The following is a 24,069-nucleotide window of genomic DNA, read 5'->3' on the forward strand; positions in this document are numbered from 1 at the left end:
ATCCCAGAATTCCGAGCGCGAGCTGCAGCGCACTGACAAAGAAAAACAAGGGTGGGATTTGAACAATACCTCACTTCAGCAACAATAATCAAGAGAAAGGTAAAATAAAATTTCCTGTTAATTAAGACAATGATATACATGTGACCAGATAATAAAATTATTTCGTTACGACCATGTCTATCCGGGTGAATAAGGACATCATTTCATCAGGCTAGCAGTCACAGCTGATCAGCAACCTGTATGGAATGAGACATATACAAGCTCATATGTGGATTAGCATGCTGTTCTTCATATTAGTAGACTCACCATCATCATTATTATTATAGTTAAACTTTATTATTTAAAAAAAATCCGAAGCTCTGTAACGTCATAGTGTTTAGCTACATTAGCTAACTGGGATATAATTCATGTTAACCAAATGCTAGGTGGCTAAAATAGTGTGGTCAACAAACATGTAAGACCATGACTGTTAGTGCGAACCCAGTGCCATTTCATAAAAAATATTATTATTATTATTATTATTATTATACTTAAAGCAGCAGGTTGTTTATGGTATGCTAGCTCATGCTAGCTCCTCGCTCGGTATGTTGGACAGCATATATATCGATAAAACGTCATTTACCCTAAATACTTTCACGAAGGCTGTATTCGTCTGAGTACTTTAATAAAATAATTGTTAATTTAAATCATAATCTACCAGCTGGATAATCTACACTGCTGTCATGGCTTGTTGAAGCAAATGTTGAAAGTATTGGAATACCGCACGCGCTAGTTATGTCTGTAAACATGGTCACGTGATTAGCCACGTGTAGCTGCCAGAATTGTGAGCACTTAGCAAACGCTTTGTGACGTTATTTAAAAAAAAAAACTGTTCTAGGATGTCTTAAAAGCTGTTTTGGTTTACCTTTTATTCAGTATCTGGCACAGAATATGTCCAGGAACAAAAACAAAACCACATAACTCCTGGGGGTTTCCAGATTCTTGGCAACATCTACCTTGTTCATACACTTATTAGCCTTTTTGTCATGGGAACAGACCACCACAAAATCTTCACTGACTAGACAGTATTTTGGCCCATTCTCGGCTCCACAGTGATACAGACAGTGACATGTAGGGTCGGTATGTTTATAACCAGTGTGTACACTCTGTTGTGCTTGATAACTACAGGCCTATTGTCTGTAGTAACTACAGGCCTATTGGCATCCTCCCGGTAGTCTCAAAAGTACTAGAGAAGATTGTCTCATCTCATTATCTCTAGCTGCTTTATCCTGTTCTCCAGGGTCGCAGGCAAGCTGGAGTCTATCCCAGCTGACTACTGGCGAAAGTCGCCAGGTCATCACAGGGCTCACACAGACAACCATTCACACTCACATTCACACCTACGGTCAATTTAGAGTCACCAGTTAAAGGAACAGTCCACCGTACTTCCATAATGAAATATGCTCTTATCTGAATTGAGACGAGCTGCTCCGTACCTCTCCGAGCTTTGCGCGACCTCCCAGTCAGTCAGACGCGCTGTCACTCCTGTTAGCAATGTAGCTAGGCTCAGTATGGCCAACGGTATTTTTTGGGGCTGTAGTTAGATGCGACCAAACTCTTCCGCGTTTTTCCTGTTTACATAGGTTTATATGACCAGTGATATATGAAACAAGTTCAGTTACACAAATTGAAACGTAGCGATTTTCTATGCTATGGAAAGTCCGCACTATAATGACAGGCGTACTAACACCTTATGCGTGCTTCGACAGCGCATTGATACGGAGCTCCGTATCAATGCGCTGTCGAAGCGCGCAGAAGGTGTTAGTACGCCTGTCATTATAGTGCGGACTTTCCATAGCATAGAAAATCGCCACGTTTCAATTTTTTTAACTGAACTTTGTTTCATGTCACTGGTCATATAAACCTATGTAAACAGGAAAAACGTGGAAGAGTTTGGTCGCATCTAACTACAGCCCCAAAAAATACCGTTGGCCATGCTGAGCCTAGCTACATTGGTAACAGGAGTAAACAGGAGTGACAGCGCGTCTGACTGACTGGGAGGTCGTGCAAAGCTCGGAGAGGTACGGATAAGCTCGTCTCAATTCAGAAAAGAGCATATTTCATTATGGAAGTACGGTGGACTGTTCCTTTAACCTAACCTGCATGTGTTTGGACTGTGGGGGAAACCGGAGCACCCGGAGGAAACCCACGCGGACACATGGAGAACATGCAAACTCCGCACAGAAAGGCCCTCGCCGGCCACGGGGCTCGAACCCGGACCTTCTTGCTGTGAGGCGACAGCGCTAACCACTACACCACCGTGCCACCCACTAGAGAAGATTGTAGCCGAGCAATTATTGGAGCACTTCGAGTCTAATTCACAGCAATTTGGATTTAGACAAAAACACTCCACAGAATCAGCAAATTGTTATCTGCTCGAGAAGATCAAAGCTTCTCTTGATCAAGGAAATATTGTAGGGGCAGTGTTCTTGGATTAAAAAAGGCCCTTGACACTGTTAACCACAATGTTTTACTTAATAAATTAAATCAGTTCAAAATGTCGCCTGAATCTTTGAAGTAGTTTAAATCATACTTAGAGGGGAGACAGCAGTATGTCAGGGTTAATGGGATGAAGTCAAATATGTATGCAAACAGCATACATGGGGGTACCACAAGGATCTGTGCTTGGTCCACTGCTGTTCTCAATGTACATCAATGACTTACCAAGCTGCTGCCCAGGTGTCAACTGCCAGATGTATGCTGATGACACGATTATTTATGTGTCTATTAAGACACCCAGCTTGGCGGGCAAGCATCTGATGCAGGCTCTATCACACATATCTGAATGGCTTGACCTAACTCTTAATGTTAAAAAAAAAACAGTGTCCATATTCTTTTCCACGTATAACAGGCCTGTTCATGATGTATTTGAGGTTAGGATTAAGGAGGAATTCATTGAAGTGGTAAACGAGGTTAAGTATCTCGGTATTATCCTGGACAAACACTTAAAATTTGATAATCAGGTTAAGTACATTTGTAATAAGGTCAGACCAAACCTGAACTGTTTTCGTTTTATTAGAAGGAACTTGTCACATCAAGCTGGAAAATTATATATGCATGCAATGATTTTTTTCTCACCTATCATACTGTATCACAACATGGTCACAGGTTTCTGCAACTACTATGAGACCCATAGTTTCAATATACAAGCAAGCCATAAAAATTATGGACCGGAAACCAGTGAAATGGCATCATTGCTGCATATTAAGGAAACACAACCTTTTCACTTTTGAAAATTTTATTAATTTTAGTACTCTTAGATTCCTTTTTAAATGTCTAAATAACCATGTGTCGACACTGTTTTCTGAAGTGGTCATCAGGTGTCCGAGCTCTCATAGAGCGGTCACACGAGCTTCCACCTGTGGTGATTGTCTAGTCTCAAGATGTAAGACTTCTTTCTGCCAGTCTGCTCTCTCTGTAAGGGGGGCTAAACTTTGGAACTCTCTACCTACTGAGCTCCAACTAGAGACCAATATAAATGTTTTTAACAAAGGACTTAAACAATGGTTAAAATCTACACAACAGTGTTCGCATGAATTCTCTTAATCGATTAATTGCTTGATCATATTGCTTTTGTTTTGTGGCTTCTATATGAACTAAATATTGAAAAATGCTTGCATTCTCATTTTTTTTTCTTGATTGTTTTTCCCTTTTCTTATTCTTTATATTTCATTTGTTCTGTCTTTTCAAAGCCTCCTGTGGACTGGTGTTGCGAATTAGCACTTGTGCTAAAACACTCAAACAATGCATCTGGTTTGTCCAATGTCCACATCAAATAAACATTTAAATAAATAATACACTCGTACCAGTGCAACCCACACTGCCATGTCAGTATCACTGCTGTGCTGAGAACGTTGCAGCAATCTGTGCCACCTAATTCTCAGTGACAAATATGGTAGAGAAGGGCTTACAAATAAGCAATAGTCGGTGTACTGTACGGCAGCACGATGGTGTAAGTGGTTAGCACTGTCGCATCACAGCAAGAAGGTTCTGGGTTCGAGCCCGGTGGCCGACGGGGGCCTTTCTGTGTGGAGTTTGCATGTTCTCCCCGTGTCTGCGTGGGTTTGACATGCAGTTAGGTTAACATGGGACGGCCTTGGGCTGACGTGCCCAAGATTGGCGGCGCACACGTATGCGGCGGCTTTACTCTCCTATGATGAACTAAATTTCGTTGTACATTTTTGTGCACTGACAATAAAGGCATTCTATTCTATACATATGCTAAGTGTACCTTTAAGACCATCTTTACATGCTTGGGATGGGAATTATTATTTTTTTAATCTGTTATGTATTACGAATGATCAGCATATCCTACTGTATGTGAGATAAAGCTTTCATTTCTTCACCAACAGCATTTGGTACACTGGCTTCTGTTTTGCTGCTAGGAATTAAGAAAGGTGTCCTTTTGGTTTTTAGGCGAATCATCATGCTGCTAAGGAACTAACTGAGCAAGGCCAGCTGATGTTTAAGGGAGCTTCTGCACACTCTGAGTTCAAAAGAGAGTATAAGCTGAAAGGCTAGGTTTGCTCAGTCTGTGCCAATGCATCAGCACAGCCAGCAGCCCGACCTAGTGGAAGGAAGACTTCCAGTGTTTGTGTTCCCCACTGAGCTGTTTTTTTATGCAGATGAGCAGGCCTCACACAAGCAGGTGCTTACCCTCTACAACCCTTATGAGTTTGCACTCAAGTTCAAAGGTAAGATCCACACAAGTTTGCAAGCAATACATGACTGTCTTTCAGGATACTACAAATGGTGCACTCATGTAACTAACTGTTTGTTTTGCCCTCTCAGTTCTGTGCACAGCACCAAATAAGTACGCGGTAGTGGATGCCACCGGTGCTGTGAAGCCACAATGCTGTGTAGACATGTAAGCGACTTAATGAATTCCTTAACTGTTAAGTTAACCACTTAACGTGGAATATATTGTTGATCCAATCCTTCACTTTTAATTTTATAGCAAAATAAAATGGGTAGACCTGAGTATAGCTTTTAAATAAAAACCCTTGTGTGTTAACGTTATCTTAATGAAAATATGTGAAGGACATGTTTTGACATCTGCCTCATGACAGTGTCCAAAATCAGCTTTTGGTGATTTTTGTACATTTGCAAAGACAGGTTTATTTTATGTGAGATTAAAATGACCCTAACCTGATACCTAAAATGCAATTAGGAGAATGTAATTAGAAAAAAAAAGTATAGAAGGTCTGACAAATACACAATGTACGATGTGGTGTATATATATATATATATATATATATATATATATATATATATATATATATATATATACACACACACACACACATATATATATATATATATATATATATATATATATATATATATATATATATATATACACACACACACACACAGTGGGGCAAAAAAGTATTTAGTCAGTCACCAATTGTGCAAGTTAAAAAGATGAGAGAGGCCTGTAATTTTCATCATAGGTATACCTCAACTATGAGAGACAAAATGAGAAAAAAAAATCCAGAAAATCACATTGTCTGATTTTTAAAGAATTTATTTGCAAATTATGGTGGAAAATAAGTATTTGGTCAATAACAAAAGTTCATCTCAATACTTTGTTATATACCCTTTGTTGGCAATGACAGAGGTCAAATGTTTTCTGTAAGTCTTCACAAGGTTTTCACACACTGTTGCTGGTATTTTGGCCCATTCCTCCATGCAGATCTCCTCTAGAGCAGTGATGTTTTGGGGCTGTCGCTGGGCAACACAGACTTTCAAGTCCCTCCAAAGATTTTCTATGGGGTTGAGATCTGGAGACTGGCTAGGCCACTCCAGGACCTTGAAATGCTTCTTACGAAGCCACTCCTTCGTTGCCTGGGCGGTGTGTTTGGGATCATTGTCATGCTGAAAGACCCAGCCACGTTTCATCTTCAATGCCCTTGCTGATGGAAGGAGGTTTTCACTCAAAATCTCACGATACATGGCCCCATTCATTCTTTCCTTTACACAAATCAGTCGTCCTGGTCCCAAAGCATGATGTTTCCATCCCCATGCTTCACAGTAGGTATGGTGTTCTTTGGATGCAACTCAGCATTCTTTCTGCTCCAAACATGACAAGTTGAGTTTTTACCAAAAAGTTCTATTTTGGTTTCATCTGACCATATGACATTCTCCCAATCCTCTTCTGGATCATCCAAATGTTCTCTAGCAAACTTCAGATGGGCCTGGACATGTACTGGCTTAAGCAGGGGGACACGTCTGGCACTGCAGGATTTGAGTCCCTGGCGGCGTAGTGTGTTACTGATGGTAGCCTTTGTTACTTTGGTCCCAGCTCTCTGCAGGTCATTCACTAGGTCCCCCCGTGTGGTTCTGGGATTTTTGCTCACCGTTCTTGTGATCATTTTGACCCCACGGCGTGAGGTCTTGCGTGGAGCCCCAGATCGAGGGAGATTATCAGTGGTCTTGCATGTCTTCCATTTTCTAATAATTGCTCCCACAGTTGATTTCTTCACACCAAGCTGCTTACCTATTGCAGATTCAGTCTTCCCAGCCTGGTGCAGATCTACAATTTTGTTTCTGGTGTCCTTTGACAGCTCTTTGGTCTTGGCCATAGTGGAGTTTGGAGTGTGACTGTTTGAGGTTGTGGACAGGTGTCTTTTATACTGATAACGAGTTCAAACAGGTGCCATTAATACAGGTAATGAGTGGAGGACAGAGGAGCCTCTTAAAGAAGAAGTTACAGGTCTGTGAGAGCCAGAAATCTTGCTTGTTTGTAGGTGACCAAATACTTATTTTACCGAGGAATTTACCAATTAATTCATTAAAAATCCTACAATATGATTTCCTGGATTCTTTCCCCCCATTCTGTCTCTCATAGTTGAAGTGTACCTATGATGAAAATTACAGTGATATTAATTATTAAAAAAACAAAGAAACCAAGAGCTATATCATGTGGCAAATTAAATCTTTTTAAGTGGGAGAACTTGCACAATTGGTGGCTGACTAAATACTTTTTTGCCCCACTGTGTGTGTGTGTGTATATATATATGAATATGAAATATATATATATATATATATATATATATATATATATATATATATATATATATATATATATATGAATGAATTGACCATACAGTCATAAGGGGGAAGAAGAAATTACACAGTTCTTCCATTCTATGTTTTTATTTATTAGAGCCTACATAATTGTGTGGTCATCACCAACTTCTGTAAACAAGCAAATAATCTCAGGTGACAACAGAAAAAAAACACAACAGATTTCAATATGTTTTAATTTTTTCCCAAAAAGTATGCCAACATTCAGAAACCGGGTGGTGAAAAGATAAGTACACCCTACTTCCACAGTCATTAAGAAAGAAATGAACAGTCAGGTATTACTAATGAAATGCACAAGATTAGTTAATCACCAAGAAGTGTGACTACCTCTATGAAACCAGAACTTTTGGCAGTTTGGTGTTTGTCTATATCATGCCAAGAAGAAATCACATCAACCATGACCTCAGAGAAGCAATTGTTGCTGCTCATAAATCTGTGAAGGGTTATAAGGCCATCTCCAAATGATTCGAAATTCACCATTCTACAGTACGAAGGGCTGTTTACAAATGACAGCTGCCTTAAAGGCTCTTCAATCTTCTCAAGAATGGTTGTCTCAGCAAATTAAGTCTAAGGTCAGACAGTTTAATGCTCAATGATGATATTCCATCCATCCATCTGTTAATCTGTTATCTGTAGCCGCTTATCCTGTCCTACAGGGTCGCAGGCAAGCTCGAGCCTATCCCAGCCGACCATGGGTGAGAGGCGGGGTACACCCTGGACAAGTCGCCAGGTCATCACAGGGCTGACACATAGAGACAAACAACCATTCACACTCACATTCACACCTACGGTCAATTTAGAGTCACCAGTTAACCTAACCTGCATGTCTTTGGACTGTGGGGGAAACCGGAGCACCCGGAGGAAACCCACGCGGACACGGGGAGAACATGCAAACTCCACACAAAAAGGCCCTCGCCGGCCACGGGGCTCGAACCCGGACCTTCTTGTTGTGAGGTGACAGTGCTAACCACTACACCACCATGCCGCTGCTCAGTGATATTAATTATTAAAAAACAAACAAACCAAGAGCTACATCATGTGAGCTACAGGCCTTTGTGAGCAAATTAAATGTTTATGTTCATGACAACACAATCAGAAAAAGACTGAACAAGTGTAACTTTCATGGAAGGGTGGCTCGGAAAAAGCCCCTTCTCTCCAAAAAGAATATGGAGCATGACTCTGGTTTGCAAATTTGCATCTGAATAAACCACAAAAGTTCTGGAACAATATACTTTGGACTGATGAGTGAAGGTGGAGATGTTTGGTCATCATGCACAGTACCACGTTTTGTGAAAACCAAATGCAGCATATCACTGCAAACACCTCATACCAGCTGTGAAACATGGTGATGGAGGGATGATGATTTGGGTTTGTTTTGCAGCCACAGGACCTGGGGAAACTTGCAGTCATTGAGAATATATGAACTCCACTTTTATTGATATGCCAATATACTAGAATATTCTTGAGACAAATGTGAGGCCATCTGTTGAAATTGGGTCATGCAACAAGACCGTGATCCCGAACACAACAGCAGATTGACATATGAATGGATAAAGAAGAAAAAAATCAAGGTGTTGGAATGGCCAAGTCCAGGCCTCAGCCCCACTGAGATTTTGTGGCAGGATCTTAAGAGAGCTGTGCTCAAAAGAATGCCCTCAATCATCAATGAACTGAAGCAATGTTGTAAATTTTCACCAAAACAGTACAAGAGTGATAAATTCCTACAGAAAGCATTTACTTCAAGTTGTTGCTAAATGTGGTTCATATTACTGAATTATCGGGTGTACTTGTTTTTCCCCCCACCTGTTTTTTTTTTTTTTTATGCCTACATATTGAAATTTGTTTTGCTTTTTTGTCATCACTTGAGGTTGTTTGCTTGTTTATAGAAGTTGGTGCGGACCACACAATTGCTATTTTGGCCCTGATAAATGAAAACCGAGACTTGAAGGAGGGTATACTTTCTTTACCCCATGACTATAAGGGTTGATTCATCATCTTTCCACTTTTGACCTCTTGCCACTTCCTCCACCGCACAGAGTGATCCGGCACCGAGACGTGCGGGCCTGCCACTATGGTGTGATCGATAAGTTCCGGCTGCAGGTGTCTGAGCAGAGCCAGAGGAAAGCTCTGGGCCGGAAGGAGGTGTCTGAGCAGAGCCAGAGGAAAGCTCTGGGCCGGAAGGAGGTGATGGCCACACTGCTGCCCTCAGCAGCTCAGGAGCAGCCCCAAAGCCGGCCCCAGGAGGAGGAGCGCAGGATGAAAGAGCAGCTCACTGACAGCTTGTTCTTTGAGCAGACTGCATTCCAGACAGGTAGTGACAATCTGTACTAGACCTGTGAAATCTCATGAGACTTGGAAGCATGGGAAATTTAAATGCATCCTCTTTTGTTTTCTATTAATTTCATGTACTGCTTTAAGCTGAGTTGTTGAACTTGATTCTAACCATTGGTTTACATACAGTGGAACGCTGTAATAGAACCCTGCACTCCCGCGGGAGACCCGCGGGACCCGACGCAAAGCAGTGCGGCGCGAGACAAATTTTGAAAGCTCATTGCGGGCAGGAGGGGGAGTGCACAATGCGGGAGCGGGCGGGAGAGGTGATAAGCTGCAGTCCCGCTAACTAAAAACGTGTTTAAAATAAAATTTATAAATTATTAATTTATGTCTATCATATATACCGTATTTTTCGGACTATAAGTCGCACTTTTTTTCATGGTTCGGCGGCTGGCCATGCGACTTATACTCCGGTGCGACGTATATATGTTTTGTTTTGTTTTTTCACCGTGGACTAACTGGAGCTGATGCTGAGTCTGACAACAGCCACGCAGAAGAAGAGGAAACGGCGCTTCGTCTGCCGCTGGAGTTGGCAGTTGTTCAGAAGCGACACTGAGGATGAGGAATTCAATGGATTTGCTGATTTGGAGTGAAATCGTCAGCTTGATAAACTTGATTGACTTGTGTTTTATTATTAATGATAGGCCTATAGTTATTTAAATAAGTTTTGTAATGATTTTAGGCAGTGCTTAATTTGTGAAGTGGGAGGTCCCGGAACGCAGGAGGTGGGTGGGTCCGGCGACTCAAAAAAAAAAAAGGCGGGGGGTGGTTTACTACAACTTTACGCACACACGCCTATTGTGTGTGTAAAAAAAAATAATAATATCAGACATTATGATCTTAGTAAACGCTTTAGTGACGAACAGTTACAGACAGTAATATGTCGTGATATTATGTTATAAATATTATTTTTTTATTAGGCTATATATTAAATTATATATTAAATTTATCTTCTAAAATAACAGACTGTACTCATCACAACCGGTTTATTTCACCATTGGAGATCAGATCACACAAGACATGAGTTAAATGACTCATTTTAAGGATTTAAGTAGGGTATTTAAAAGCAGTGCTAGCGGGACTTCGTGGCTCAGGTGGATAAGGTGCCATACCATAAATCCGGGGACCCGGGTACGATTCCAACCTGCGGTCATTTTCCGAGCCCTCCCTGTTTTTCTCCTGCTCATTAAAAGCAGTGCCAGCAAACATAAGTGCAATCAATTCAAGTAATAGTTAAGAAATAAAGGGTTTACAAAACAAGTTGGAGAATTCATTTTAAAAATTTTAGTAAGCTTTCTTGTTTTTTTGCCATTTTTTCCACAGCGCAAGCTAACGGCTACAAAAAACCCGGTGTTCTATTGAGCGGAAGTATACACCCCATGTCCCCCCCCCTTCCCCTTTCACATAGATTTTGTGGATGTCATAGGAGAGAAATCAACAACAGATATCAAAATCAAAACCGAACACTAAACAAATTTTTATTTACTTATTTAATTTATTGTTTGATTTTTTTTCCCTTTGTGATGGTCACGGAAGTGATCTGATCCATTTAAATAGCTGCCGGAACACCGAATGAAATGAAAATAGCTGCCGGATCCGACAACGGAGGTTACGGATCTTGTTCCGTCATGTTCCGGCTCAAATTAAGCCCTGATTTTCGGCCTATAGGCTATTGAATAACTTGATGTTACGGTACATATTCAGCCAGTTTTTCTCTGGGCTATTATAAATGATTTTGTTTTGCATTTTTAAAAATAACTCTCCTTCCAAGATGAACTTTATTCTTCTTCTCTGATGTTATGGTGTTAATGGTCTGAATAACGTTTAATGTTTTTATCTGATATGACGTTAACTGGCAGGCGCACTTTCTGCCTGTTTTTTTCTCTGAGCGGTTGTTGTTGTTGTTTTTTCACTAGATGGTTGTTTTTACTACCGTACCTGTCTTTGGAGATGATATACCTATAGCCTACTTGACCTCTGATTTGATGAAATAAAATTCGACAAAAATGAAGAATGACACTCCTCGATGATGACTACAGCTTTAATAACACAGATGAAAGAGCCGTGGGGCGATAATAAGCCCTACCGGTAAAAATATTCTAAAAGCAAACTGATTAATGCATCAGTAATAGGCTACTAATATTAGTTATAATAATAATATAGGCTATTAGTAATAACGATAGTGATAGTATTAAAGATAGTAGTAGATATTTAAAATAATCAGACTAGGCTACTTACAGGGCAAAAGGCGCGTTATCACTGCTCAGCTGTTCGTTTATTAAATAAATAATGCAGTCGCACAGTAACCACGCGCCGCTTATCAGATAGAATCACAGATTCTATGGATAAAATAACCCTTCAAAAAAGTGCGACTTGTAGTCCGGTGCGACGTATATATGTTTTTTTCGTCTTCATAATGCATTTTTTGGCTGATGCGACTTAAACTCCGGAGCGACGTATAGTCCGGAAAATACGGTAATTTGTGCTGGATATTTTATTTGGCATTAATAAAAACATTTTAAGATGCCTAAATTTGCGGATGTGGTCTAATCTCGCGTACGTTTCCGATTCTTTTCTGCTCTTCCGTGTTTGAGATCTCCGATCATGGCAGAAGAGCAGAGCTCCTCTAGTGAAGCTCACAGTGCTTCAGAAGTAAGTGCTGCTTTAAAAAGAGGTACATTTACCGTTAAAAAGTCAAGAGTCCTGAAATCAGACATTTGGAAGTCGTTCTCACTCATGTACGATGCAGAGGGAAATCAGCTGCCCTTTGCTTGTTGTGATAAGTGCCAAAAGGTTCTGACATACAACGGCCATAAATCAGGTACATCAGGCCTGAATCGCCATGTATGTACTGTCTTAAAAGGACAACAATTGTTGGAGTTCAGAGGGAACAACGCAAAAGTGACAGATGCGTTGAAGGCAAAGACCGTGGAGAAATGCGTTGATTTTGTTGCTGCGGACCTCCGCCCGTATGACAGCATCGCTGGTCGGGGATTAGTTCAGTTAGCCCAACACTTAGTTGACACGGCAGCTACAATAGGCAAATTCGATGTGCGAGATATTCTGCCCCATCCAACAACTGTGTCACGTCATGTAGATGATAGGGCACTCAAATTTAGAAGAGCTGTTGTTGATGACATGAACAATGACAAGAACTTTCGTGAGAAATAACGCGAACGTCTGCATCATGCGGGATTTGCGGACGGGAGCGGGACAAAATATGGCAGGCGGGAGCGGGACTGAAAATCATAATTCTTTGCGGGAGTGGGCGGGAGTGGGACTGAAAATCATAATTCTTTGCGGGAGTGGGCGGGAGCGGGACTGAAAATCATAATTCTTTGCGGGAGCGGGACTGCACAATGCGGGAGTGGGACTGAAAATTCTTTGCGGGAGCGGGACTGCACAATGCGGGAGCGGGACTGAAAATTCTGTCCCGCGCAGACCTCTACGCTGTAATACATTTAACCTAATTTATTTTAATTACATTTGGAAGGAATTACAGTTGCAACCATAAGTTTACATACAGTCTAGCAAAAGACACAAACTTTTTTTTCTCCATGTCTGACAGTAAAATTGAGGAAACTTTTCTTGTTTCAAGTCAGTTAGGATCCCCCAATTATTATTATTATTATTATTATTATTATTATTATTATTATTATTATTATTATTTGTTTTTGTAAAATGTCAGAATAATCAGAATTTTTTTTTAGAATTTTTATTTACTTTCATCAAAGTCAGAAGTTTACATACACTAAGTTGACTGTGACTTTAAACAGCTTGGAGCATTCCACATGATGATGTTTTGACATTAGACGCTTCTGACAGGCTAATTGACATCATCTGAATTAATTGGAGGCACGCCTGTGGATGTATTTTAAGGCACACTTTCCAACACAAAGGCCTCTTTGTATGACATCATGGGGAAAATCAAAAGAAATCAACCAAGACATCAGGAAAAGCATTGTGGATCTTCACAAGTCTGGTTCATATTTGGGTACAATTTCCAGATGCCTCGGTCCCACGTTCATCTGTTCAAACAATAATACACAAGTATAAACACCATGGGAGCACACAGCCATCATACTGGAGGAGACGGCTTCTGACAACAGCGAAAGACCTTGTAAAGATGCTGGCTGAAGCCGGTAAGAGAGTATCATTATCCACAGTAAAACGAGTTCTGTACCGACATGAGCTGAAAGGCCACTCAGCGAGCAGAAAGCCACTGCTCCAAAGCCACCATAAAAAAGCCAGATTAGAGTTTGCAGCTGCACATGGGGACAAAGCTCTTAATTTTTGGAGACATGTCCTGTGGCCTGATGAAACAAAAATTGAACTGTTTGGTCATAATGATCATCGTTATGTTTGGAGGAGAAAGGGGGAAGCTTGCAAGCCTCAGAACACCATCCCAACCGTGAAGTATGGGGGTGGCAGCATCATGTTGTGGGTCTGCTTTGCTCCAGGAGGGACTGGTGCACTTCACAAAATGGATGGCATCATGAGGAAAGAAAATGATGTGGATATATTGAAGCAACATCTCGAGACATCAGCCAAAAAGTTAGAGCTTGGGCATGGATGGGTCTTCCAAATGGACAATGACCCCAAGCATACCTCTAAATTAGTTGCAAAAACTGGCTTAAGGACAACAAAGTGAAGGTATCACAAAGATGGCCTCATCTCATCTCATCTCATTATCTCTAGCCGCTTTATCCTTCTACAGGGTCGCAGGCAAGCTGGAGCCTATCCCAGCTGACTACGGGCGAAAGGCGGGGTACACCCTGGACAAGTCGCCAGGTCATCACAGGGCTGACGCATAGACACAGACAACCATTCACACTCACATTCACACCTACGGTCAATTTAGAGTCACCAGCTAACCTAACCTACATGTCTTTGGACTGTGGGGGAAACCGGAGCACCCGGAGGAAACCCGCGCGGACACGGGGAGAACATGCAAACTCCACACAGAAAGGCCCTCGCCGGCCACGGGGCTTGAATCCGGACCTTCTTGCTGTGAGGTGACAGCGCTAACCACTACACCACCGTGCCGCCCAAGATGACCTCAATCCTATAAAAAATTTGTGGCTGGCACTGAATAGGCATGTGTGAGTAAGAAGGCCCAGAAATTTGACTCCGTTCCACCAGTTCTGTCAGGAGGAATGGGCCAAAATTCCAGCAAGATGTTGTGAGAAACTTGTGGAAGGCGACCCAAAACGCTTAATCCAAGTTAAAAAGTTCAAAGGCAATTCTAACAAATATTAACCAGGTATATGTAAACTTCTGACTTTGATGAAAGTAATTAAAAATTCTCTAAAAAAAAATTCTCGCTGATTATTCTGACATTTTACAAATAAAAAAAAAATTGAGGGATCCTAACTGACCTAAAACAGGAAAAGTTCCCTCAATTTTACTGTCAGACATGGAGGGGAAAAAGTGTCTTTTTCTAAATTGTATGTAAATTTCTGGTTGCAACTGTAAATTTAGTATTCACTAGGGATGCATTGATACCGATAATGGTATCAGATCTTGGTCCAGTACCATGCGCATTGATTTTGTACTTAAAGTGCTTCAATACCAACATCTGCTACCACCTGACACTGTGATGTAAGCCTAGTGTATGTTGTCTTACTAACAAGCAGACGGCACCAAATGACAGCAGTCTGAAAGCATTTCGTGATTAATTATGGGAATCAAAGCACAGCAGAATGCACACTGTGCTCAGCAAAAATATAAAGAGGAGGAACTACAGTATCTTCCTAAAATACAAGTAACCCAATAAAACATCTTAAACTCCTCATGCTGAGTTTTATGTTTATTACTAGCAGCACCAAAGTGAAAATAACAGCCCTTACCCAGTATGTTGTTCTTGACGACAAGAATTCTGCCCCAGTGAAGACAACAAGATGTGCTTTATTTACACTGTAGTTACAGTTGTGGTCAGAAGTTTACATACAGTGACATGAATGTCATCTTGGATATGAATGTCATGGCAATATTTGGGCTTTCAGTAATTTCTTTGAACTGTTCTTTTTCTGTGGCAAAATGATTGTACAGCATACATCTTTAATTAAAAAAACCCACTAGAATTTGGTGCACAAGTTTTAATTTTCTTTGGGTTTTCTGAAATCGACACAGGGTCAAAAATTAACATACACTCACTTAGATTATTAATTCAGAGGTGCTGAAACTTCCAAAATGTCTCTTATCTTGCCAAGGCTGAGGTCTCTTAACTTCCTGTTAGTGATCATGATTGGCTATAGCTGGTAGCTTACAACAGGACAATGAACCCAAACACGCATCAGAGCTGGTTGTGGAGGATAAAGCAGGCTAACATTAAGCTTAAAACAAGTCCTGACTTCAACCCAGTTGAAAATATATGGACCGTGCTTATAAGTCGAGTCCATGCCAAGAAAAAAAAAATTAACTGAACTCTACCAATTCTACCATGAAGAGTCATGAAATATCCAACCAGAATTCTGCCAGAAGCTTGTTCATGGTAAACAAAAATGTCTGGTCAAGGTGAATATTGTGAAGAGACGCTTTACCCAAATATTAGGTGTGACTGATATAAAAATTTTTTGACCCTGTATGTATAATTTTGACCCTGTGTTGATTTCAGAAAATCCAAAGAAAATTCAAACTTGTGCACCAAATTCTAGTGTTTTTTTTTTAGATGTATGCTGTACATTCTGCCACAGAAGTAGAACAGTTGAAAGAAATTACTGAAAACCCAAATATTGCCATGACATTCATATCCAAGATGACATTCATGTCACTGTATGTAAAACTCTGACAGTACAGAACTGGGGCAAAAAAAAAACTGTACAGAAGTGCTTTTCCAAAGTGAAACAAAACCAGATCTCCATTGCAGTCCTACACCATAACTAATGTAGGTAGCTAATGTCTCGCCTCGTCTCGTCTTCTTCCGCTTTATCCGGGACCGGGTCGCGGAGGCAGCAGTCTAAGCAGGGAAGCCCAAACTTCCCTTTCCCCAGACACCTCGGCCAGCTCCTCGGGAAGAACACCGAGGCGTTCCCAGGCCAGCCGAGAGACATAGTCCCTCCAGCATGTCCTGGGTCTTCCCCGGGGCCTCCTCCCGGGGGGACATGCCTGGAACACCTCCCCAGGGAGGCGTCCAGGAGGCATCCGAAAAAGATGCCCGAGCCACCTCAGCTGATTCCTCTCGATGTGGAGCAGCAGCGGCTCTACTCCGAGCTCCTCCCGAGTGACTGTGCTTCTCACCCTATCTCTAAGGGAGCGCCCAGCCACCCTGCGAAGGAAACTCATTTCGGCCGCTTGTATCCGCGATCTTGTCCTTTCGGTCATTACCCAAAGCTCATGACCATAGGTGAGAGTCGGAACGTAGATCGACCGGTAAATTGAGAGCTTCGCCTTTTGGCTCAGCTCCTTCTTCACCACGATGGACCGGTAAAGCGACCGCATCACTGCGGAGGCTGCACCGATCCGCCTGTCGATCTCACGCTCCATCCTTCCCTCACTCGTGAACAAGATCCCAAGATACTTAAACTCCTCCACTTGAGGCAGAACTTCTCCACCAACCTGGAGAGGACAAGCCACCCTTTTCCGGTCGAGAACCATGGCCTCGGACTTGGAGGTGCTGATTCTCATCCCAGCCGCTTCACACTCGACTGCAAACTGCCCCAGTGCATGCTGAAGGTCCTGGTTTGAAGAAGCCAACAGGACAACATCATCCGCAAAAAGCAGAGATGAAATCCTGTGGTTCCCAAACAGGATTCCTTCTGGCCCCTGGCTGCGCCTAGAAATTCTGTCCATAAAAATTATGAACAGAACCGGTGACAAAGGGCAGCCCTGCCGGAGTCCAACATGCACTGGGAACAGGTCTGACTTACTGCCGGCAATGCGAACCAGACTCCTGCTCCATTCGTACAGGGACCGGACAGCCCTTAGCAAAGAGCCCCGAACCCCATACTCCTGAAGCACCCCCAACAGAATACTACGGGGGACACTGTAAACAGTGTTGGCAGAGTACTGCTTTCCCCTCCTGAGGCGCCGGACGGTTTGCCAGAATTTCTTCGAGGCCGACCGATAGTCCTTCTCCATGGCCTCCCCGAACTCCTCCCAGTTCCGAGTTTTTGCCTCCGCAACTGCCCGAGCTGCAGCACGCCTGGCCTGCCGATACCCGTCAGCTGCCTCGGGAGTCCTGGAGGTTAACATGGCCCGATAGGGCTCCTTCTTCAGCTTGACGGCATCCCTTACTTCTGGTGTCCACCACCGGGTTCGGGGATTGCCGCCACGACAGGCACCGGAGACCTTGCGGCCACAGCTCCGAACAGCTGCGTCCACAATGGAGGTAGAGAACATGGTCCACTCAGACTCAATGTCCCCCGCCTCCCTCGGAAGCTGGGAAAAGCTCTCCCGGAGGTGGGAGTTAAAGACCTCCCCAACAGAGTGCTCGGCCAGACGTTCCCAGCAGACCCTCACCATACGTTTGGGCCTGCCAGGTCTGTCCAGCTTCCTCCTCCGCCAGCGGATCCAACTCACCACCAGGTGGTGATCAGTTGACAGCTCAGCCCCTCTCTTCACCCGAGTGTCCAAGACATAGGGCCGGAGATCAGATGAAACGACTACAAAGTCTATCATTGACCTCCGACCTAAGGTGTCCTGGTGCCACGTGCACTTATGGACACCCCTATGCTCGAACATGGTGTTTGTTATGGACAAACCGTGACTAGCACAGAAGTCCAATAACAAAACACCACTCGGGTTCAGATCGGGGAGGCCGTTCCTCCCAACCACGCCCCTCCAGGTGTCACTGTCATCTCCCACGTGAGCATTGAAGTCCCCCAGTAACACAATGGAGTCCCCAGTCTGAGCACTCCTCAGTACCTCTCCCAGGCACTCCAAGAAGGCCAGATACTCTATACTGCTATTTGGGCCGTAGGCACAAACAACAGCAAGAGCCCTCTCCCCAATCCGAAGGCGCAGAGAGGCGACCTTCTCGTTCACTGGGGTAAACTCCAACACATGGCGGCTGAGCTGGGGAGCTATAAGCAAGCCCACACCAGCCCGCCGCCGCTCACCACGGGCGACTCCAGAGAAGTGGAGAGTCCAGCCCCTCTCGAGGAGCTGGGTTCCAGAGCCCAAGCTGTGCGTGGAGGTGAGCCCGATTATCTCTAGCCGGTACCTCTCAACCTCCCGCACAAGCTCAGGCTCTTTCCCCCCCAGCGAAGTGACATTCCATGTCCCAACAGTCAGCCGCTGTGTCCGGGGATCAGGTCGTCGAGGCCCCTGCCTTCGACTGCCACCCAATCCACATTGCACCAGGTAGCTAATGCACTTTATTTAAAGTGCTGATGACACGTTTTTGACATCTTTGGTGATGTTTTATAGCATAAAAAGTAATTCCCGATGATCCGTATATTAATTCACGAAGGCACCTATTTTACAAGTTATGATGATAAACGCGGCTATTTGGGCAAATTTGACGGGGCTGCAGCACCCAGGAGACGAAGGAGGAGGAGGAGCTATATGACGTCAGCGAAAGAACCTTCCTCCTAACTTACCAGTTTGTTGTTGATGCGACAGGTGTTCAGTTTATCATTATTAGTATTTTTATTAGACATTATTATACATTATTATATATATATATATATATATATATATATATATAGTTATTATGCCTTCGTGTTGTGTTGCCGGCTTTTGCTCCAAAACCCACAAGGATGGGGTAAGTTTATTCAAGTTTCCCAGAGATCCCGAGCTGCATGCGAAGTGGGTGAAGCAAGTCAGGCGCACTCGTGACAAGTGGGAGCCCTTACCAACATCCGTCCTGTGCTCTGAACACTTCGATTTGGATTGTTTTGACACCCTTCCCAGCTTAAAAGAATCTCTTGGGTGTTCAGTTCAGCACAAACGTGTGTTACTACCATCAGCAGTGCCTACACAGTGTTGCCAGATTGGGAGGTTTCCCGCCCAGTTGGGCGGTTTCAAGTGCATTTTGGTGGGTTTTGAACATATTTTGGGCTGGAAAACGTCAGCAGTATCTGTTGCCAGATACTGCTGAAGTTTTCCAGCCCAAAATATGTTCAAAACCCACCAAAATGCACTTGAAACTGCCCAACTGGGCGGGAAACCTCCCAATCTGGCAATACTGCCAGTATTCCGGAGGGGGTCTACTAGTAGCTATGCCGGATCCAAAGACAGTCCTCCTGTCAGAACATGTGTTGTGAAATGACATAAGATAAAGGTACGTAGAGCTATAGATTCTACATGATAATCATAAATGTAATCATAAAGTCAGCGTGATATCAGTCATGTATTTGCTTGTGAAAGCTTGCGGCTTTCATGTAACTGCCGCCTAGCAACGAGAGGCAAAGGGTAAAGAGGGTAGACTATCATAGATTCTATTCGGAAGAGATCAACACAATTCTAGACTCCCAGAAGAGGAAGAGCTAGCACTAGAGAGTTCACCGGCGTTTTCATGCGCCATTTCCATTGAGTAGAACCAGAGTAGAACAGCCAGTGAACCGCAGCGTGTTCTTCCGCTGACGTCACAACATGGCCGCGAGCCACGGACCCAGTTTTCTTGCGCTGTGCAATTAAAAGTTGGATATTATTTGCGTAACAACAGCTTCTTTTCACGTAATTATAACAGAAATCTAACATGTTTGCCATGTTGTATAGTTTATTTAAGAAATTGCATAGAGTCATGTTTGTGTCATCAGCCCTTTAAAATCAACTAGCTAACTACAAAGAATGAATCTAGTAGCACATCTGTGTGAACACTGTTTAAACAGGGAATCATAAAGTGAAATACATGTTCCTTGAGTGACTGTACATGTTCCCTAGTTGATTAATGCTAACTAGGCTACTCATTTCACTATTAGTTTTGGCAAGTGCCAAAAAACATATATTTGTACTCCGTTTGGGAGAAAAAGGGTATTAATGTATGCCTAGTATTCAGTATGTAGAAATGTTTCTAGGTGGGGGCAGTACGGTGGTACAGTGGTTAGCACTGTTTCCTCACATCAAGAGGGTTCGGGGTTCGACTGTTGATCAGTCCTGCACACCGGCTTGGAGGAATTTTAGCCCATTCCTCTGTACGGAACAGCTTCAACTCTGGGATGTTGGTGGGTTTCCTCACATGAACTGCTCGCTTCAGGTCCTTCCACAACATTTCGATTCGATTAAGGTCAGGACTTTGACTTGGCCATTCCAAAACATTTTACTTTTATTCTTCTTTAACCATTTGGTAGAACGACTTGTGTGCTTGGGATCGTTGTCTTGCTGCATGACCCACCTTCTCTTGAGATTCAGTTCATGGACAGATGTCCTGACATTTTCCTTTAGAATTCGCTGGTATAATTCAGAATTCATTGTTCCATCAATGATGGCAAGCCGTCCTGGCTCAGATGCAGCAAAACAGATGCAGCAAAACAGGCTCTTCGGAATCAAAAGCTGCGTGACTTGCTCTTTAGTTTGAGTGTCCTGCGTCACTCGGTATAATCTATCCTTCATAATCGCGAAGTAGGGGAAGGACAGGCTGGCTTTTGGCTGGAGCATTTGACCATCGATTACTCTCACTTGGTCAAATGCATGCCGCAGAGTCTCGTCTCGCGACTGCTCTAATGGAAAATCCGCGAGGGATTCCCCAAGAGAGAGAGGAGGGGCCGGCGGCTCCTCACTCTGACGCGGAGCTGACGTAGACGGCTCTGTGACAGCTGCTCCCGCCAACGCGACACCGGGACCTCCCCTTATTAAACTATGGCAGGACCCACTCTTCACTAGGTGATTCATTAATTCCCCAAATCCCGGCCAATCCGTCCCCAAAATTATCAAGTGGGTAAGGCGAGGATTAACCGCTGCCTTTACTATAAATTTTTCCCCTTGAAAAAAAATGTGGACCGACACTAAAGGGTAGCTGTGAACATCCCCGTGCACACACAACACCTTCACCAATTGTGCTCCCCCCAATGCCTTGTCTTGCACCAGGTTTTGGTGGATTGAGGTCTGATTACAACCCGAATCCACCAACGCCTGATATGTATCCCCTTGGATACTCACCAGTATGCGATACGCTCCGGCCCGATCGAGGGCGGCTCCTGGCGCGTCGGGGATCTGAACCACCGCGCCCACCTCCATTACCGAGCACTGCTGTTGGAGGTGGCCTGGCTCCCCGCAGCGCCAGCAAACCGGCCCGGGCTTCCTCTCTGCACTGGTGCTCTGGGGCTCACTCACCTGAGGGGGGGGGGAGAGACAGACACAGACGGGAGAAACGGGAGGGCACCGCGGGTGCGGCGGGCCGGCTGGGGCCGGCCGGCTGGGGTGGGGCCAGCCCCTGCCTCCGCGGTGGGGGAACGGGGCGAGGATGAGACACAGGAGGAGAGGGGGAGAGAGAGAGAGGAGAGAAGAGGTTGTCTGCTGTCCTGCCGTCGGGACAGCCGCCAAATGGTCCTCCGCCAGCTCGATTGCCTGATCCAGCGACGCCGGGCGGTGGCACTGGACCCACTCTGCAGCTCTGGCTGGTAGACGCGCGATGAACTGCTCCAGTGCCACCTGGTCGATGATCCCCTCGGCGTCGCGGTTGTCGGCCCGCAAACACTGCCCGCAACCACTGCCCGCAGGTGTCCCAGAGTTGCTGGCCAAACACGAACGGCCAGCCGACTTCCTCCAAGCGCAAAGCGCGGAGGCGCTGCCATTATTGCTCGCGGGTGCGTCCCACACGCTGGAGGACGGCCCGGCGAAAGTCCGCGTAGGCCAGCCGGCTGTCGGCAGGGAGCTGTAGCGGGGCCAGCTGCGCCTCTCCCGTTAGCAGGGAGAGGAGGCACGCCGCGCGCTGTTCCATCGGCCACCCTGAAGTCTCTGCAACCTGTTCAAAGAGCGTGAGGAAGACCTTGGGGTTGTCCTGCGGGCCCATCTTCATCAGGGTGAAGGGGGACGGTCCCGCAGCGGTGGACCCCGCCAACACGAGGAGGTGCCGGAGTGCCTGTCGCTCTTCCTGCTGAGCCAGCACCAGGGCCTCGAACCGCTGTTCCTGTTCCTTCCGGAGGGTGACTAGTGCCTGGTGCTGGCTTTGCTGGGCCGTGGCGAGGGCGTGGACCAGCTCGGCGAAAGGGGAGGACTCCATGGGGCTGTTCTGCTTCGGCGCTCCAAGTCCCGGGTTTCAGCACCACTGTAGCAACTCGGAGGGTGGGTGGAGCACAGAAGGACGGCAGGCCAGAACTGAGTTCACAAAACCATTTATTATAGCTTTTCAGCCTTAACTATACTTTTATACACACACATGCACACGCACACACCAGTCGTCTGGTTGGGGAGCGAACCCTTTCTGCTCTCACTCTCTTCCTTAAATAGGGCGCGGTCACTGGGGAAGACACACAAACACAGGTTAATTCACATCAGGTGTAATGATTCTGCCACTTACCTTCCCCGACTCCACCCTCCGGTCACAGACCGATGCTTGGCCACGCCCCCACTGCCACACTGTATTTTTGGAATGTTGTTAAAATCGCTTGAAAAGTCTTTTTTTTTTTAAAGCTGTAGTGGTCCAATCCATCGCATAAATATATTTTTTCTTGATATCTCGATTTTGCTTTTGGTTCTAGTCCGTTAACATAGTCAGATGTGCAGTGTTTTCCACAAGATGATGATGGATGCGTTCTTGGCCCGGACGCCCTCTTTGATTGTTGCCCGTCGCTTGGAAACCAGACGTGAACCAGGAGGCAAAAAGTCATGTGATTTGCAAACAAAGACTTGGTGACCTAGCCAAGGTTTACCCCACCTCTCACCCAGAATCAGCTGGGATTGGCTCCAGCTCACCCAGGACCCTCAAGCTTATCCATAATGGATGGATAGGTTTCTATATGATCCTGCAGTTCTTTTTTATGTCACTAGGTAGCAATAGAGAGCCAAATTCATGACCAGTGATGATTTGTAAACTCATGTGTGTATGTGTTCCACAGAGAGTCGTGCAGCATCAGGTGGCCCCAGCCTGCTAACCGTCCTGTTGGGCCTCGTGTGTATGGCTGCCCTTATGCTCCCTACTCTGGGAGAGCCAGAATCCACAGTGCCTGTCTACCTCCACTTAAGTGTTAATAAGAAACTCGTAGCTGCTTATGTGTTAGGTGAGTTGCACTGTGAATTTTTACAAAGTATTTTATTTTCTTAATGCATTTTTGTAGTCATTGATTTTCCTGTGATTGTTCTTTGTATGCAGGTCTTCTTACAATGGTTATCCTCCGCACATGAAGTGCCACAGTCTGATGACTTTGTACAGGGAGGAACTGAAGAAAAAGAGGGGAAATAGACATTTGCACAACCAAAAGAGTTGTGAAAAAAGGGGTGAGCCCATGTGATAGATAAAAGCCACCCTTTTAACAGGAACTAACTGCTTCAATGGCATTACAAACGTACGCCCAATGAAGATGCAAACGTCATGGGGCAAGGGAGGGATGTACTTTCAGTGGGCATCCAGAAACACTGACTGAGCTGGCAACGGAGTCATGCTGACTATCAGGGATGACAGGAAAGGGTTGTGTGCATACTTATGAAGAATATGTTAAATTAAATGTGTTTTACTTCATATCTTTTGTGTCTGTGCTGCTTTGTTACTGCCGTAAAACGGATAAT

The 24,069-nt window shown here is 44.4% G+C and overlaps 1 protein-coding gene across 1 annotated transcript; it reads left to right on the forward strand.

The window, feature by feature from the left end:
• On the forward strand, positions 1-24,022 carry mospd1 (motile sperm domain containing 1). Its single transcript, XM_060927809.1, has 7 exons — positions 1-99; positions 4,456-4,733; positions 4,831-4,906; positions 9,165-9,228; positions 9,271-9,439; positions 23,403-23,564; positions 23,657-24,022. Exons 2-7 carry the CDS (start codon positions 4,580-4,582, stop codon positions 23,686-23,688), a joined length of 657 nt encoding a protein of 218 aa, XP_060783792.1. The 5' UTR covers positions 1-99; positions 4,456-4,579; the 3' UTR covers positions 23,689-24,022.
• Positions 24,023-24,069: the final 47 nt, after the last annotated feature.

Source organism: Neoarius graeffei, chromosome 8 (assembly GCF_027579695.1).
Source record: "Neoarius graeffei isolate fNeoGra1 chromosome 8, fNeoGra1.pri, whole genome shotgun sequence".
NCBI classification, from domain to species: Eukaryota; Metazoa; Chordata; class Actinopteri; order Siluriformes; family Ariidae; genus Neoarius; species Neoarius graeffei.

What these genes read in the sequence shown, in the direction of transcription:
- mospd1 (XM_060927809.1), top strand. Translation starts at nt 4,580, where the DNA reads ATGCATCAGCACAGCCAGCAGCCCGACCTAGTGGAAGGAAGACTTCCA. An exon ending in GTTTGCACTCAAGTTCAAAG is followed by an intron (nt 4,734 to 4,830) that starts GTAAGATCCACA and finishes TTGCCCTCTCAG; the next exon opens with TTCTGTGCACAGCACCAAAT. An exon ending in CCACAATGCTGTGTAGACAT is followed by an intron (nt 4,907 to 9,164) that starts GTAAGCGACTTA and finishes TCCACCGCACAG; the next exon opens with AGTGATCCGGCACCGAGACG.